Source organism: Narcine bancroftii, chromosome 2, assembly GCF_036971445.1.
Source record: "Narcine bancroftii isolate sNarBan1 chromosome 2, sNarBan1.hap1, whole genome shotgun sequence".
NCBI lineage: Eukaryota > Metazoa > Chordata > Chondrichthyes > Torpediniformes > Narcinidae > Narcine > Narcine bancroftii.
In genome coordinates this window covers 281649236-281663214 of record NC_091470.1, presented here as the reverse complement: position 1 = coordinate 281663214, position 13979 = coordinate 281649236, and the positions used below count along the sequence as shown (strand labels likewise).

The 13979-nt window shown below is 55.6% G+C and overlaps 1 protein-coding gene across 10 annotated transcripts in view; it reads right to left on the bottom strand.

The window, feature by feature from the left end:
* Nucleotides 1–13527, bottom strand: part of tpd52 (tumor protein D52) — a 214075-nt gene extending 200548 nt beyond the window's left edge. For 4 of the 10 annotated variants that reach the window (XR_011352216.1, XM_069921156.1, XM_069921146.1 and 1 more), the window contains exons 1-2: nucleotides 13305–13325; nucleotides 6020–6051 (exon numbers count right to left, since the gene is read on the bottom strand). Coding sequence is in view for 8 of the 10 variants with exons in the window: in XM_069921156.1 (XP_069777257.1) it covers nucleotides 6020–6051; nucleotides 13305–13310 (38 nt within the window). In the remaining 2 variants the exon portion in view is untranslated. The other 6 variants (XM_069921149.1, XM_069921147.1, XM_069921155.1 and 3 more) reach the window with 6 other exon arrangements.
* Between the last annotated feature and the right edge of the window lie 452 nt (nucleotides 13528–13979).

Genomic DNA, 13979 nt, shown 5'->3' with positions numbered 1-13979 from the left:
GAGAGCGCCGGGAGGAGAGCGCCGGGAGGAGAGCGCCGGGAGGAGAGCGCCGGGAGGAGAGCGCCGGGAGGAGAGCGCCGGGAGGAGAGCGCCGGGAGGAGAGCGCCGGGAGGAGAGCGCCGGGAGGAGAGCGCCGGGAGGAGAGCGCCGGGAGGAGAGCGCCGGGAGGAGAGCGCCGGGAGGAGAGCGCCGGGAGGAGAGCGCCGGGAGGAGAGCGCCGGGAGGAGAGCGCCGGGAGGAGAGCGCCGGGAGGAGAGCGCCGGGAGGAGAGCGCCGGGAGGAGAGCGCCGGGAGGAGAGCGCCGGGAGGAGAGCGCCGGGAGGAGAGCGCCGGGAGGAGAGCGCCGGGAGGAGAGCGCCGGGAGGAGAGCGCCGGGAGGAGAGCGCCGGGAGGAGAGCGCCGGGAGGAGAGCGCCGGGAGGAGAGCGCCGGGAGGAGAGCGCCGGGAGGAGAGCGCCGGGAGGAGAGCGCCGGGAGGAGAGCGCCGGGAGGAGAGCGCCGGGAGGAGAGCGCCGGGAGGAGAGCGCCGGGAGGAGAGCGCCGGGAGGAGAGCGCCGGGAGGAGAGCGCCGGGAGGAGAGCGCCGGGAGGAGAGCGCCGGGAGGAGAGCGCCGGGAGGAGAGCGCCGGGAGGAGAGCGCCGGGAGGAGAGCGCCGGGAGGAGAGCGCCGGGAGGAGAGCGCCGGGAGGAGAGCGCCGGGAGGAGAGCGCCGGGAGGAGAGCGCCGGGAGGAGAGCGCCGGGAGGAGAGCGCCGGGAGGAGAGCGCCGGGAGGAGAGCGCCGGGAGGAGAGCGCCGGGAGGAGAGCGCCGGGAGGAGAGCGCCGGGAGGAGAGCGCCGGGAGGAGAGCGCCGGGAGGAGAGCGCCGGGAGGAGAGCGCCGGGAGGAGAGCGCCGGGAGGAGAGCGCCGGGAGGAGAGCGCCGGGAGGAGAGCGCCGGGAGGAGAGCGCCGGGAGGAGAGCGCCGGGAGGAGAGCGCCGGGAGGAGAGCGCCGGGAGGAGAGCGCCGGGAGGAGAGCGCCGGGAGGAGAGCGCCGGGAGGAGAGCGCCGGGAGGAGAGCGCCGGGAGGAGAGCGCCGGGAGGAGAGCGCCGGGAGGAGAGCGCCGGGAGGAGAGCGCCGGGAGGAGAGCGCCGGGAGGAGAGCGCCGGGAGGAGAGCGCCGGGAGGAGAGCGCCGGGAGGAGAGCGCCGGGAGGAGAGCGCCGGGAGGAGAGCGCCGGGAGGAGAGCGCCGGGAGGAGAGCGCCGGGAGGAGAGCGCCGGGAGGAGAGCGCCGGGAGGAGAGCGCCGGGAGGAGAGCGCCGGGAGGAGAGCGCCGGGAGGAGAGCGCCGGGAGGAGAGCGCCGGGAGGAGAGCGCCGGGAGGAGAGCGCCGGGAGGAGAGCGCCGGGAGGAGAGCGCCGGGAGGAGAGCGCCGGGAGGAGAGCGCCGGGAGGAGAGCGCCGGGAGGAGAGCGCCGGGAGGAGAGCGCCGGGAGGAGAGCGCCGGGAGGAGAGCGCCGGGAGGAGAGCGCCGGGAGGAGAGCGCCGGGAGGAGAGCGCCGGGAGGAGAGCGCCGGGAGGAGAGCGCCGGGAGGAGAGCGCCGGGAGGAGAGCGCCGGGAGGAGAGCGCCGGGAGGAGAGCGCCGGGAGGAGAGCGCCGGGAGGAGAGCGCCGGGAGGAGAGCGCCGGGAGGAGAGCGCCGGGAGGAGAGCGCCGGGAGGAGAGCGCCGGGAGGAGAGCGCCGGGAGGAGAGCGCCGGGAGGAGAGCGCCGGGAGGAGAGCGCCGGGAGGAGAGCGCCGGGAGGAGAGCGCCGGGAGGAGAGCGCCGGGAGGAGAGCGCCGGGAGGAGAGCGCCGGGAGGAGAGCGCCGGGAGGAGAGCGCCGGGAGGAGAGCGCCGGGAGGAGAGCGCCGGGAGGAGAGCGCCGGGAGGAGAGCGCCGGGAGGAGAGCGCCGGGAGGAGAGCGCCGGGAGGAGAGCGCCGGGAGGAGAGCGCCGGGAGGAGAGCGCCGGGAGGAGAGCGCCGGGAGGAGAGCGCCGGGAGGAGAGCGCCGGGAGGAGAGCGCCGGGAGGAGAGCGCCGGGAGGAGAGCGCCGGGAGGAGAGCGCCGGGAGGAGAGCGCCGGGAGGAGAGCGCCGGGAGGAGAGCGCCGGGAGGAGAGCGCCGGGAGGAGAGCGCCGGGAGGAGAGCGCCGGGAGGAGAGCGCCGGGAGGAGAGCGCCGGGAGGAGAGCGCCGGGAGGAGAGCGCCGGGAGGAGAGCGCCGGGAGGAGAGCGCCGGGAGGAGAGCGCCGGGAGGAGAGCGCCGGGAGGAGAGCGCCGGGAGGAGAGCGCCGGGAGGAGAGCGCCGGGAGGAGAGCGCCGGGAGGAGAGCGCCGGGAGGAGAGCGCCGGGAGGAGAGCGCCGGGAGGAGAGCGCCGGGAGGAGAGCGCCGGGAGGAGAGCGCCGGGAGGAGAGCGCCGGGAGGAGAGCGCCGGGAGGAGAGCGCCGGGAGGAGAGCGCCGGGAGGAGAGCGCCGGGAGGAGAGCGCCGGGAGGAGAGCGCCGGGAGGAGAGCGCCGGGAGGAGAGCGCCGGGAGGAGAGCGCCGGAGGAGAGCGCCGGGAGGAGAGCGCCGGAGGAGGAGAGCGCGGGAGGAGAGCGCCGGGAGGAGAGCGCCGGGAGGAGAGCGCCGGGAGGAGAGCGCCGGGAGGAGAGCGCCGGGAGGAGAGCGCCGGGAGGAGAGCGCCGGGAGGAGAGCGCCGGAGGAGAGCGCCGGGAGGAGAGCGCCGGGAGGAGAGCGCCGGGAGGAGAGCGCCGGAGGAGAGCGCCGGGAGGAGAGCGCCGGGAGGAGAGCGCCGGGAGGAGAGCGCCGGGAGGAGAGCGCCGGGAGGAGAGCGCCGGGAGGAGAGCGCCGGGAGGAGAGCGCCGGGAGGAGAGCGCCGGGAGGAGAGCGCCGGGAGGAGAGCGCCGGGAGGAGAGCGCCGGGAGGAGAGCGCCGGGAGGAGAGCGCCGGGAGGAGAGCGCCGGGAGGAGAGCGCCGGGAGGAGAGCGCCGGGAGGAGAGCGCCGGGAGGAGAGCGCCGGGAGGAGAGCGCCGGGAGGAGAGCGCCGGGAGGAGAGCGCCGGGAGGAGAGCGCCGGGAGGAGAGCGCCGGGAGGAGAGCGCCGGGAGGAGAGCGCCGGGAGGAGAGCGCCGGGAGGAGAGCGCCGGGAGGAGAGCGCCGGGAGGAGAGCGCCGGGAGAGGAGAGCGCCGGGAGGAGAGCGCCGGGAGGAGAGCGCCGGGAGGAGAGCGCCGGGAGGAGAGCGCCGGGAGGAGAGCGCCGGGAGGAGAGCGCCGGGAGGAGAGCGCCGGGAGGAGAGCGCCGGGAGGAGAGCGCCGGGAGGAGAGCGCCGGGAGGAGAGCGCCGGGAGGAGAGCGCCGGGAGGAGAGCGCCGGGAGGAGAGCGCCGGGAGGAGAGCGCCGGGAGGAGAGCGCCGGGAGGAGAGCGCCGGGAGGAGAGCGCCGGGAGGAGAGCGCCGGGAGGAGAGCGCCGGGAGGAGAGCGCCGGGAGGAGAGCGCCGGGAGGAGAGCGCCGGGAGGAGAGCGCCGGGAGGAGAGCGCCGGGAGGAGAGCGCCGGGAGGAGAGCGCCGGGAGGAGAGCGCCGGGAGGAGAGCGCCGGGAGGAGAGCGCCGGGAGGAGAGCGCCGGGAGGAGAGCGCCGGGAGGAGAGCGCCGGGAGGAGAGCGCCGGGAGGAGAGCGCCGGGAGGAGAGCGCCGGGAGGAGAGCGCCGGGAGGAGAGCGCCGGGAGGAGAGCGCCGGGAGGAGAGCGCCGGGAGGAGAGCGCCGGGAGGAGAGCGCCGGGAGGAGAGCGCCGGGAGGAGAGCGCCGGGAGGAGAGCGCCGGGAGGAGAGCGCCGGGAGGAGAGCGCCGGGAGGAGAGCGCCGGGAGGAGAGCGCCGGGAGGAGAGCGCCGGGAGGAGAGCGCCGGGAGGAGAGCGCCGGGAGGAGAGCGCCGGGAGGAGAGCGCCGGGAGGAGAGCGCCGGGAGGAGAGCGCCGGGAGGAGAGCGCCGGGAGGAGAGCGCCGGGAGGAGAGCGCCGGGAGGAGAGCGCCGGGAGGAGAGCGCCGGGAGGAGAGCGCCGGGAGGAGAGCGCCGGGAGGAGAGCGCCGGGAGGAGAGCGCCGGGAGGAGAGCGCCGGGAGGAGAGCGCCGGGAGGAGAGCGCCGGGAGGAGAGCGCCGGGAGGAGAGCGCCGGGAGGAGAGCGCCGGGAGGAGAGCGCCGGGAGGAGAGCGCCGGGAGGAGAGCGCCGGGAGGAGAGCGCCGGGAGGAGAGCGCCGGGAGGAGAGCGCCGGGAGGAGAGCGCCGGGAGGAGAGCGCCGGGAGGAGAGCGCCGGGAGGAGAGCGCCGGGAGGAGAGCGCCGGGAGGAGAGCGCCGGGAGGAGAGCGCCGGGAGGAGAGCGCCGGGAGGAGAGCGCCGGGAGGAGAGCGCCGGGAGGAGAGCGCCGGGAGGAGAGCGCCGGGAGGAGAGCGCCGGGAGGAGAGCGCCGGGAGGAGAGCGCCGGGAGGAGAGCGCCGGGAGGAGAGCGCCGGGAGGAGAGCGCCGGGAGGAGAGCGCCGGGAGGAGAGCGCCGGGAGGAGAGCGCCGGGAGGAGAGCGCCGGGAGGAGAGCGCCGGGAGGAGAGCGCCGGGAGGAGAGCGCCGGGAGGAGAGCGCCGGGAGGAGAGCGCCGGGAGGAGAGCGCCGGGAGGAGAGCGCCGGGAGGAGAGCGCCGGGAGGAGAGCGCCGGGAGGAGAGCGCCGGGAGGAGAGCGCCGGGAGGAGAGCGCCGGGAGGAGAGCGCCGGAGAGGAGAGCGCCGGGAGGAGAGCGCCGGGAGGAGAGCGCCGGGAGGAGAGCGCCGGGAGGAGAGCGCCGGGAGGAGAGCGCCGGGAGGAGAGCGCCGGGAGGAGAGCGCCGGGAGGAGAGCGCCGGGAGGAGAGCGCCGGGAGGAGAGCGCCGGGAGGAGAGCGCCGGGAGGAGAGCGCCGGGAGGAGAGCGCCGGGAGGAGAGCGCCGGGAGGAGAGCGCCGGGAGGAGAGCGCCGGGAGGAAAGTCCCGGGAGGAAAGTGTAGGGGAGACACCAGGGGCAAGTTTTTAAAAAATATATACAGAGAAATGTAGGTATATGGAATGCCTGGTCAGGGATGTTGGAGGAGGATGAAACATTAGGGGCATTTAAGAGACTCTTGAGCACATGGATGAAGGAAAAACAAAGGGTTACAAGGTAGGAAGGGTTTAGTTTTTTAAAAATTAATTTTGTTAGGAATATATAGGTCGATGCAACATCAAGGGCCGAAAGGCCAGTACTGCATTGTTATGTTCTCTGTTCTATTTTTAAAATACATTGTGCTGAAACAAGAAAATAATAGAATCTTAGACATCGTGGGTGTGTAAATTATAAAGGGGTACATGCTATTACAGTATATTTTAAATCAACTGAACCTTGAAGGATGATATGGTGGTGCACTTAGAAAAAAAGTAATACTTTGAGATGAAGGGCAGAAAGGGACAATGTACATTTAAGTACCACCTGTGAGGGACAAGGCCTGTATAAAAGAAAAACAATTTGTGATTTGAAGAAATAAAGATTCTTCAAATCCATATTTGATTCATGGAAAATTAATTTGACCTTAATCAAGGGGATGAATGATACTTAAATGAAGACTATCCAACTTGTACTCAGGCCAGATGAAATGGCAAATGCCAATGTTTTGGCATAAGCAGCAAATCAATGAAACTGATGGATCTGCCTAACTAGAAATAGGAGAGTAACACAAGACAGATTAGAGGATTAGTACAGGATAGAAGATTGAACTAATGTCATATAAAAGTTGAACAGGATGAAAGAATAGGAAACAATGAAACATTTATGACATGAGCAATCAGGTGCAGACTGTCATTTCATCATTCAGACAGGCAGGAAGTGTGTTTGGTGTGAAAAGGCTGAGAAAGAATGGATCATTGTAGCATGGCCATAAGGGACTGCAGATACTGGGAGCAAAAAAAAACTAGAGGCAACACAGTGGGGATAAAAAGATTTTGTTGTTAGCTTACCACCACATTGCTTTCGAAAGCAAGACAGGAACCTGACAAAGCAGTGGAAAAAAAAATTGGATTATTTTATGACTGCTCAAGAGGAAAACAAAGTGATGAAAATAAAGGCAGAATATGTAGACGCAGTGGTTCTCAACTTTTTCTTTCCACTCACATCCCACTAAGTAATCCTATGCCATAAGTGCTCTGTGATTAGTAAAGGATTGCTTAAGGTGGTATGTAAGTGGGAAGGGAAGGTTGAGAATCACTGCTCTAGACCCAATTGTTACTGAAATAATTTGCTTGAGAAAAAAATTGTCATTGGTCCATTTCCTTCGGAGTTATTAAGGTGATTTTCAAACTTTCTTCCCACCCACATACTACCTTAAGCAATCCCTTACTATTCACAGAGCACTTATGGCAATAGGGAATACTTAAAATCGTAGGCGAGTGGAAAGAAAAAGGTTGAGAACCACTGGAGAAACAAACAAGTTTTAGTTGACATTGGGAAGAGAAATCACAGCACTCCTCTGCTGCATTCCACCATCCAATCCAACTACTGTCAGCTGCATACAGGGTTTAAACAGCCTGTTAAGAGCCCATGGTGGTTTATTTTAAAATTCTGTGACCATGGGGTCTGGGCCCAAGATAGCAGCACCTGTATTTAGCAGTGGCCTCAAGGGGTTAGTCTTCAGGGAAGCAGAGGACTAGTGTAGGGCATTGGAAACTAGGAGAACAACCCTGTTTGAAAAGGAGAAACATCAGCAGCAAGCAGAAAAGAGAAATTGTTCAATTTTCATGGTGATATAAATGAAGGGACAGTAATTCCATGAAACAATGGATTTTAATAATGATACATTTTGGGATGATTTACTCAGTTGTAAGATACTGTTCAATCTCACAGCCTGCAAAAAGCTATTTCCCAACGTGGGAGTTCTGATTTTAATGCTGCTGTACCTCCTTCTTGATGACAGAGGGTCGAAGTGCTGGGTAGAAAGGGTCTTCTCTTAATACTTAGAGCCCTATTTGAGTTATGCTCCTAGTAAGGGAAACCCCAGGGATCTTCTCAGCCTTTTTTGATGATCTGAAGTATTGACTCCAGTCCAATGCTTTGCAGCTACCCTACCACTCGATGCAGCTAGAAAGGACACTCTCAATTCTGCTCCTGTAAAAAGTTGTCAAGATGGAGGACAATAGCCTTACCCTCCTCAACCACCTAGCAAGCACTAGCACTGCTGCACTTTCCAGATTAATTAAATGTTGAGAGTTCAGGATACGTCGTCCTTTATATGCACACCAAGGAACTCTGTGCCCTCCACGTATATTGGAGATTGCTTGACTTGCGCCTTCTGAAGTCCACAATTATGTCCTTTGTCTTGTCCACGTTGAGACTCAGGTTGTTGTTCTCACACCATTTTACAAGCCTCCTAATGCCCTTCTGTAAACCGACTCATGTGACATACTGTGAACAGTAGTTGCCAATGAGGCCAGTTGTATTATTCACAAACTTGATTATTCTTAATCTCCTCAATTATTGTCCTTAAAAGTACAAAATTACATTACATTCTTTCATCACCTTACTTTTTCTGGTGCCCAAATCTGCCTAAAAGACAACAGCTTCCACCACATCCACATGTGGTGATGAGAGACATTGTATGATCCAGGTAGTCTGCCTACATATGGAGCAGTCACTCTCAATCCCAGCATAAAGCCCCAAATCCCCTATTTCAAAACCAAGTGACTGTACCATTTGCCCCACCTTGCCCAACACCAAACTTCTGAACAGTGGGCAATGCATTACCTCCTGAGCACAAGTGGATGTTGCTATTTGCTTCAGGTTCCCAGAACAATAATGTGCAATGTAAGTGGATGCCAGTCAACAGTTCTAGAGCCCAATTATATATATTTATTGTTTTATTTCTTGTTAAACAATTTGAGTCAAGAATGAATCAACTGCATGTACAAGCCAGTTGCTATGAAATAATTTCCAGACAAAAACAAAATGCATTTTACATGAGCAAAATAGCACAAATATCCTGTTTGGCATCCGGGAAATGCTAATTGATCTGCTATTAGGCTTGAAGGAACAATGAAAAGTGAACCAACAAGGCAACAGGACAAAGGCACTAAAGTTAAAACACATCTCGGATAGAGATTTTGGGAATATCAGCTACTAATATAATTTAGGAAAGGAAGCTCTTGACTTGGTTTAACATGCAATTTTTCTTCTACTGCTATAGACATACCATGCAACATTTCTCAAACAACTGTAAGGGAAAATGAGAGTAGAGTATTGATTGTACATATGCATTTGAGAGCAACAGAAAAAGGTCAAGTTACAAGAAGAGATTCTGTGGGACAGGATTTATATACATTTGAAGAGCAAGAACCGACTGAGGATAGTTAGGATGACTTTGTTCATGGGAGATGATGTGTCACAATTCGATTTCCATTTTTTCTTTGAGGGGATGACAAAAGAGGTTTGACAAGGATTAGGCAGTAAACTTCAGCAAGGTCCTACTTGGGAGGCAGTTGTGGAATGTTAAAGCACTTGAAGATCCAGAACAAGGCAGCAAATTGGTTACAAAATTGGTTTGGTGGAGGAGTTAGAGGGTGGGACTGTAGGATTGCTTTTGAGATTGGAGACCAATCAATGGGATGATAGAGGGGTCAGTGCTGGGTCCTTCACTGTTTGTCATAAAGGTTTGGAAAAGAATCCAGTGATGTGACAAATTTGCAGATTACGCCAACTTTGATGGTATAGTTGACAGAGAAGAAGGCTATCTCAATGTAAGAGCAGACCTAGATCAATTGGTGAAGTCAAAGGAATGGCTGATGTATCGCAAGACAGAATCCTATTTGTGGAATCAGACAACGTACCCGGTCGGGTACTGAAGGACTGCTAGCCACATGACAGATATCCTTATGGAGATCTTCAACACATCATTTCAGTAGTCCATCACTGCCGCAGGTTTCAACACAACCACCATCATCCCCGTACCAAAGAGGGCAACAGAAACAAGCCTAACATCTACTGCCCAGTGCTACTGACCTCAACCATTATGAAATGCTTCAAGCATCTGATGATGGAATGCATCAAAGCACACCTTCCGGAGACTCTGGACACATTTCAATTTGCTATAAACTTGTTCCTCCACTCTGTCCTGATCCACCTGGAGAACCAAGTCAAGTTTATTTTCATTTGATTGCACAAGTACAACCTGACGAATCAGCATTCTTGACTCTGGTCCTCTGTGCAAAACATACAGACACACAACCAGACATGACACACATACATATGCAGGACAAGTATTTCATCAATATAAATTGTTGAGTCCAGAGAACCCCAAAACCCAGCAGCAATAAAAATTCACCAAGACAAATATTTAACTTTTGTTTGCTTTTAATTTTTTTTTAAAACAGGATCAAACTTTAACTTATCACTATTAACTTAACCCCTTTCTATTTCTAATCACATGTGTATTCAATGTGCATATGTTCAGGAAAATTCTTTGCTTTAATAGTCCAGTCATTCCCTTCTCCAAGTTCACCTGTATCAGGCAATTCTTATACTGTGCACAGAATTTAACATTTATGAATTTTCACCAGGCTCTAGTGTTTAAAGATAAATGGTTACCACTCAGGAAGGTTCTTGCTGGTTTCAGAGAGAAATATTTGTTGCTCATTGGACACACACAAACTGATTCCCTCCAATTGGTCACTTCAGTGTCTTGCCAAAGAAACTTGCCCTATCATGGGTTTTCCAAATGATAACCTCTTCTTCCAGGACACCACAGAGTTCCTCTAGTTTCCTTTATTTCAGGAGAAACACTATAGCCAGCCATTTCCTCTTGCAAGGACAAGTTTTTCAACAGACTGAACTCAGAACTCACAACCATCTTCAAAATGGAGTTTTCAACAAGCCTGCCAGCTTACCACGTTTCAGCCTCAAAAGCCATTGCAGAACCGACTTCTCGCTCTCTCTCAAGAATCACATTTATTTTCTGTTTGCAAAACCACACGACCCCTCTGAGAACAGCAAACTGCAACCAGACAGATTGCTGGCACAGGAATCAGTTTCTGAGAGCCTGGACATCTGTTGCTTTAAAGCCAATAGTCCATTTACTCCATAGCATCAGTACAATTAACACCTACATGTAAAGTCTCCATAGGCATTCTTCAAAGTTTCTGAAAAGTCACTGTGGACATAACATCTCTGCTCATGCACAGCTCTTGCATTTCAAATAAATAAATACTGTTTTGTACATATGAGAGGCTCAAACGGTTATTGTGAACAATTCCTTTGGTTGCCCGAGGGAAGCTGTTCCTCAGCCTTGTAGTGCTGGCTCTGATACTCCTGTATCCTTTCCCCAACATGAACAGCTGAAAGATATTGTGTTGTCAATGATTTTGTGTGCCCTCGTCAGAAAAACTACCCCAGAAGATTATGTCAATTGTTTGGGGGGGGGGGGGGGGAAAGGAAGGGTGAGGGGAGAAAGAGAGGTAAAGACTCCAGTGATTCTCTCTGCAACCCTTATGGATTTGTGGATTAACCTTGAATCCATTTCTCCGCAGCAACTGTGATGCAACCAGCCAGGACACTCTCAATAGAGCTCCTGTAGAAGATTGACATAATGGTGGCCAGTAGCTTGTCTGCTTCAGTCTTTTTAGGAAGTGCAATGGCTGTTGCACCTTTCTCATAAGTGATGAGATGTTGAGTGTCCAGGATAAGCTACTAATTAAATAAACTCTAAGGAACCTGGTGCTCTCCACTCCACTCTCAACTATAGAGTTGTTGAGTAGAAGGTGCTCATTCCAAAGTCCATAATCATCTCCTTCGTCTTGTTCACGTTGAGACTCTGGTTATTCTTGCACCATTGCACAAGATTTTCCACCTCTTCTTTGTAGTGCAACTCATCATTGTTGCCAAGACCAACTACTGTTGTCTCATCTGCAAGCTTGATGACACTGTTGGGAGTTGGATCTGGCGATGAAGTCATGAGTCAGTAGCAAGGACACAGTGGATTGATCACGCTGTCCTGCGATGCATCAATGCTCACTCAGTGTGACTGTGCTTGACGTTCTGCTACTGACACAGACTGTGGCCTTTCCATTAGGAAGTCTAGGTTCATACATCAGGCTACTGTTCATAAACTTGGCATTTAATACAATCATACCCCAAAGGTTGATGGAGTAACTATCCTCACTGGAACTCAACACCCCTCTCTGTAGCAGGATTCTGGACATCCTAATAGAAAGACCACATTCTGTCCAGGTTGGTAGCAGAACATCACATTCTTTCTTTGGCTTGGCTTCGCGGACGAAGATTTATGGAGGGGGTAAAAAGTCCACGTCAGCTGCAGACTCGTTTGTGGCTGACAAGTCCGATGCGGGACAGGCAGACACGATTGCAGCGGTTGCAGGGGAAAATTGGTTGGTTGGGGTTGGGTGTTGGGTTTTTCCTCCTTTGCCTTTTGTCAGTGAGGTAGGCTCTGCGGTCTTCTTCAAAGGAGGTTGCTGCCCGCCAAACTGTGAGGCGCCAAGATGCACGGTTTGAGGCGATATCAGCCCACTGGCGGTGGTCAATGTGGCAGGCACCAAGAGATTTCTTTAGGCAGTCCTTGTACCTTTTCTTTGGTGCACCTCTGTCACAGTGGCCAGTGGAGAGCTCGCCATATAACACGATCTTGGGAAGGCGATGGTCCTCCATTCTGGAGACGTGACCCATCCAGCGCAGCTGGATCTTCAGCAGCGTGGACTCGATGCTGTCGACCTCTGCCATCTCGAGTACTTCGACGTTAGGGATCACATATTATCACACCAAACACAGGCTGTATGCTCAGTTCACTCCCGTTCATGCTGCTAACCCATGATTGCATTGCCAGATGCAGCTTCAACAATGTCAAGTTTGCAGATGACACATCAGTAGATAGTTTCACCAACAACTAGGAGTCAAAATACAGAGATGGCAAATCTCAAAATGATGTGAGAATAAAAACCCAAGTCTCAACCTAGACATAACAAAGGAAGTAACTGTATATTTCAGGACCAGGGACGACCGCCCTTCACTACACATTAATAGCTCAGTAGTGGAGAGAACCATCAAGTATCTCAGAGTCTACTTAAGAAGTGACCTATCCTAGACACACAGCAATTCCTCACTTGTCAAGAAGGCACCACTGCAACTGCACAACTTTGGAAGGCTGAGGGCAGACAAGGTTACCAGCCACCATTCTGTCAACTTTCTACAGGAGCTCTATCAAGAGTGTCCTGGCCAGCTGCATTATAGTGTGGTACAGTTGCTGTAGAGCTTTGAACTGGAGATCTTCCACAGGACCTAAAAGCAGCATAGAGATTTAAAAAGAAGCCAAGCCCACCATCCGAATCTTCCAGTCCACTGCAGCCCAGAAGAATGCAAATTACTAATCTGTGGGTTAACTGTGGATATCATTCATTCTATAAAGATGACAAAAATTCAGTCCACCCATGTTGGACATTAATAAGATCTACCTGCAAATAATGCCAACCAACTGGATGAGGGTCAAGTAAGGTGATGAAACATAACCAGAGACATGTGCACTTTGGATTATAACTGTCACAATGAATATTTAACAGGAGCAAATATTTAAATATTATTCAATAAACGTTTGGATGCCACGCAGGCACAAAAGCTCAATCAGGACAATTGGCGACTCCCTAACTTGCCGCTTCACAGTCAAGTATCCAAAGGTCACGTGCAAAATCACTCAAAAGTCTGAACGAATCTCTTGACACGGATTACCTTGCAAACAATTTTAAACAAAATTTTAATTCCTTGCGAAATCAGGGTAATTATTAGCACGTGTCCTGTATTTTACTGCAAACCTTCAAATGCACGAACGTTTGTAGATTGCGACATTTCTCCCAGTCGTTGAAGAACATTATTTTCTCGGACCATGGCAACTGTAGCAACTATTATGTTCAGAGATAAGAAGACTCGCAACCCCAATGTGCAAATTAATTTCCGCTGGCTCCAACTTCACAGAAAGTGAACCAGCCCGTTCGCACAAGCGGCGAACTCCTCTCAGGTGCACTTGTGCGGCTTCAAACATGGCAGCCCCTTCGCATTATTTATTTGCTCAACCAGACGAGCTCACAACGGAAAAGAGAGCTGATAAAGACGGTCTTCAGGACCGATAAACGGGGGCTGCGTGATGCGTGCCCACGGGTTGGCGCGTCCCCGGAGATGGCAGAGGAGCAGCAGCACCGTCCTCGCCCCACGACCATCAGGGGCGGCGCCGCGATAACGTGACACCGGTCCATTTACCTTCATTTGACGAGTCCATCCCTCGCTTGGTTCTTCACAAATACTAAGAACGGGGGGAGGGGGGGGGGGGGGGGGAGAAAGAGAACCGCTCTGACAGCCCGCTAAATCATATGACACCTCCTCCACTAACAAAGGTACTCACTACTTCAACCCCTTCGCGAATAACCGCTTTTCGCCACGGCGTGCGCGCGCGGGCTGCCGACGTCATGCGTCACGCCGGGGTTAAAAATAAAGCGCTTCGGCTGGCTCAAAGACATGCGGGCGAGCGTTTCTGGAGCACTCGTCGCGCATGCGCGGCAGGACCGGTGGGTTGCTCCTTGGAACGGCTTTGGGGGGGGGGGGGGGGTTGAAGTGTGTGGGCACAGCTGGCCCTAGGCCGCTTTGAGTTAGTTAAACCTTGTTTTTATTCAATAAGCGGTGCTTGTAGGTAACGCATTTAAACCAAAGGATGTTATTGGAGAGTCAATTGACTGGCACTAATATAATTAGTCGATCAAATGCTTTTTGTTCGTCACAATTACAAGATAGACATAAACGAAAAAGATTATCCCACTCCTTTAAGCCAAATTTCCCTGAAAGATTTTATGCTCCCCTCATTTCTAGCGCTATTACCAGCTTGTCTAGAAATTCATGTGCTTTCAATGATGAACATATAACATCCATCTGAAATGATTC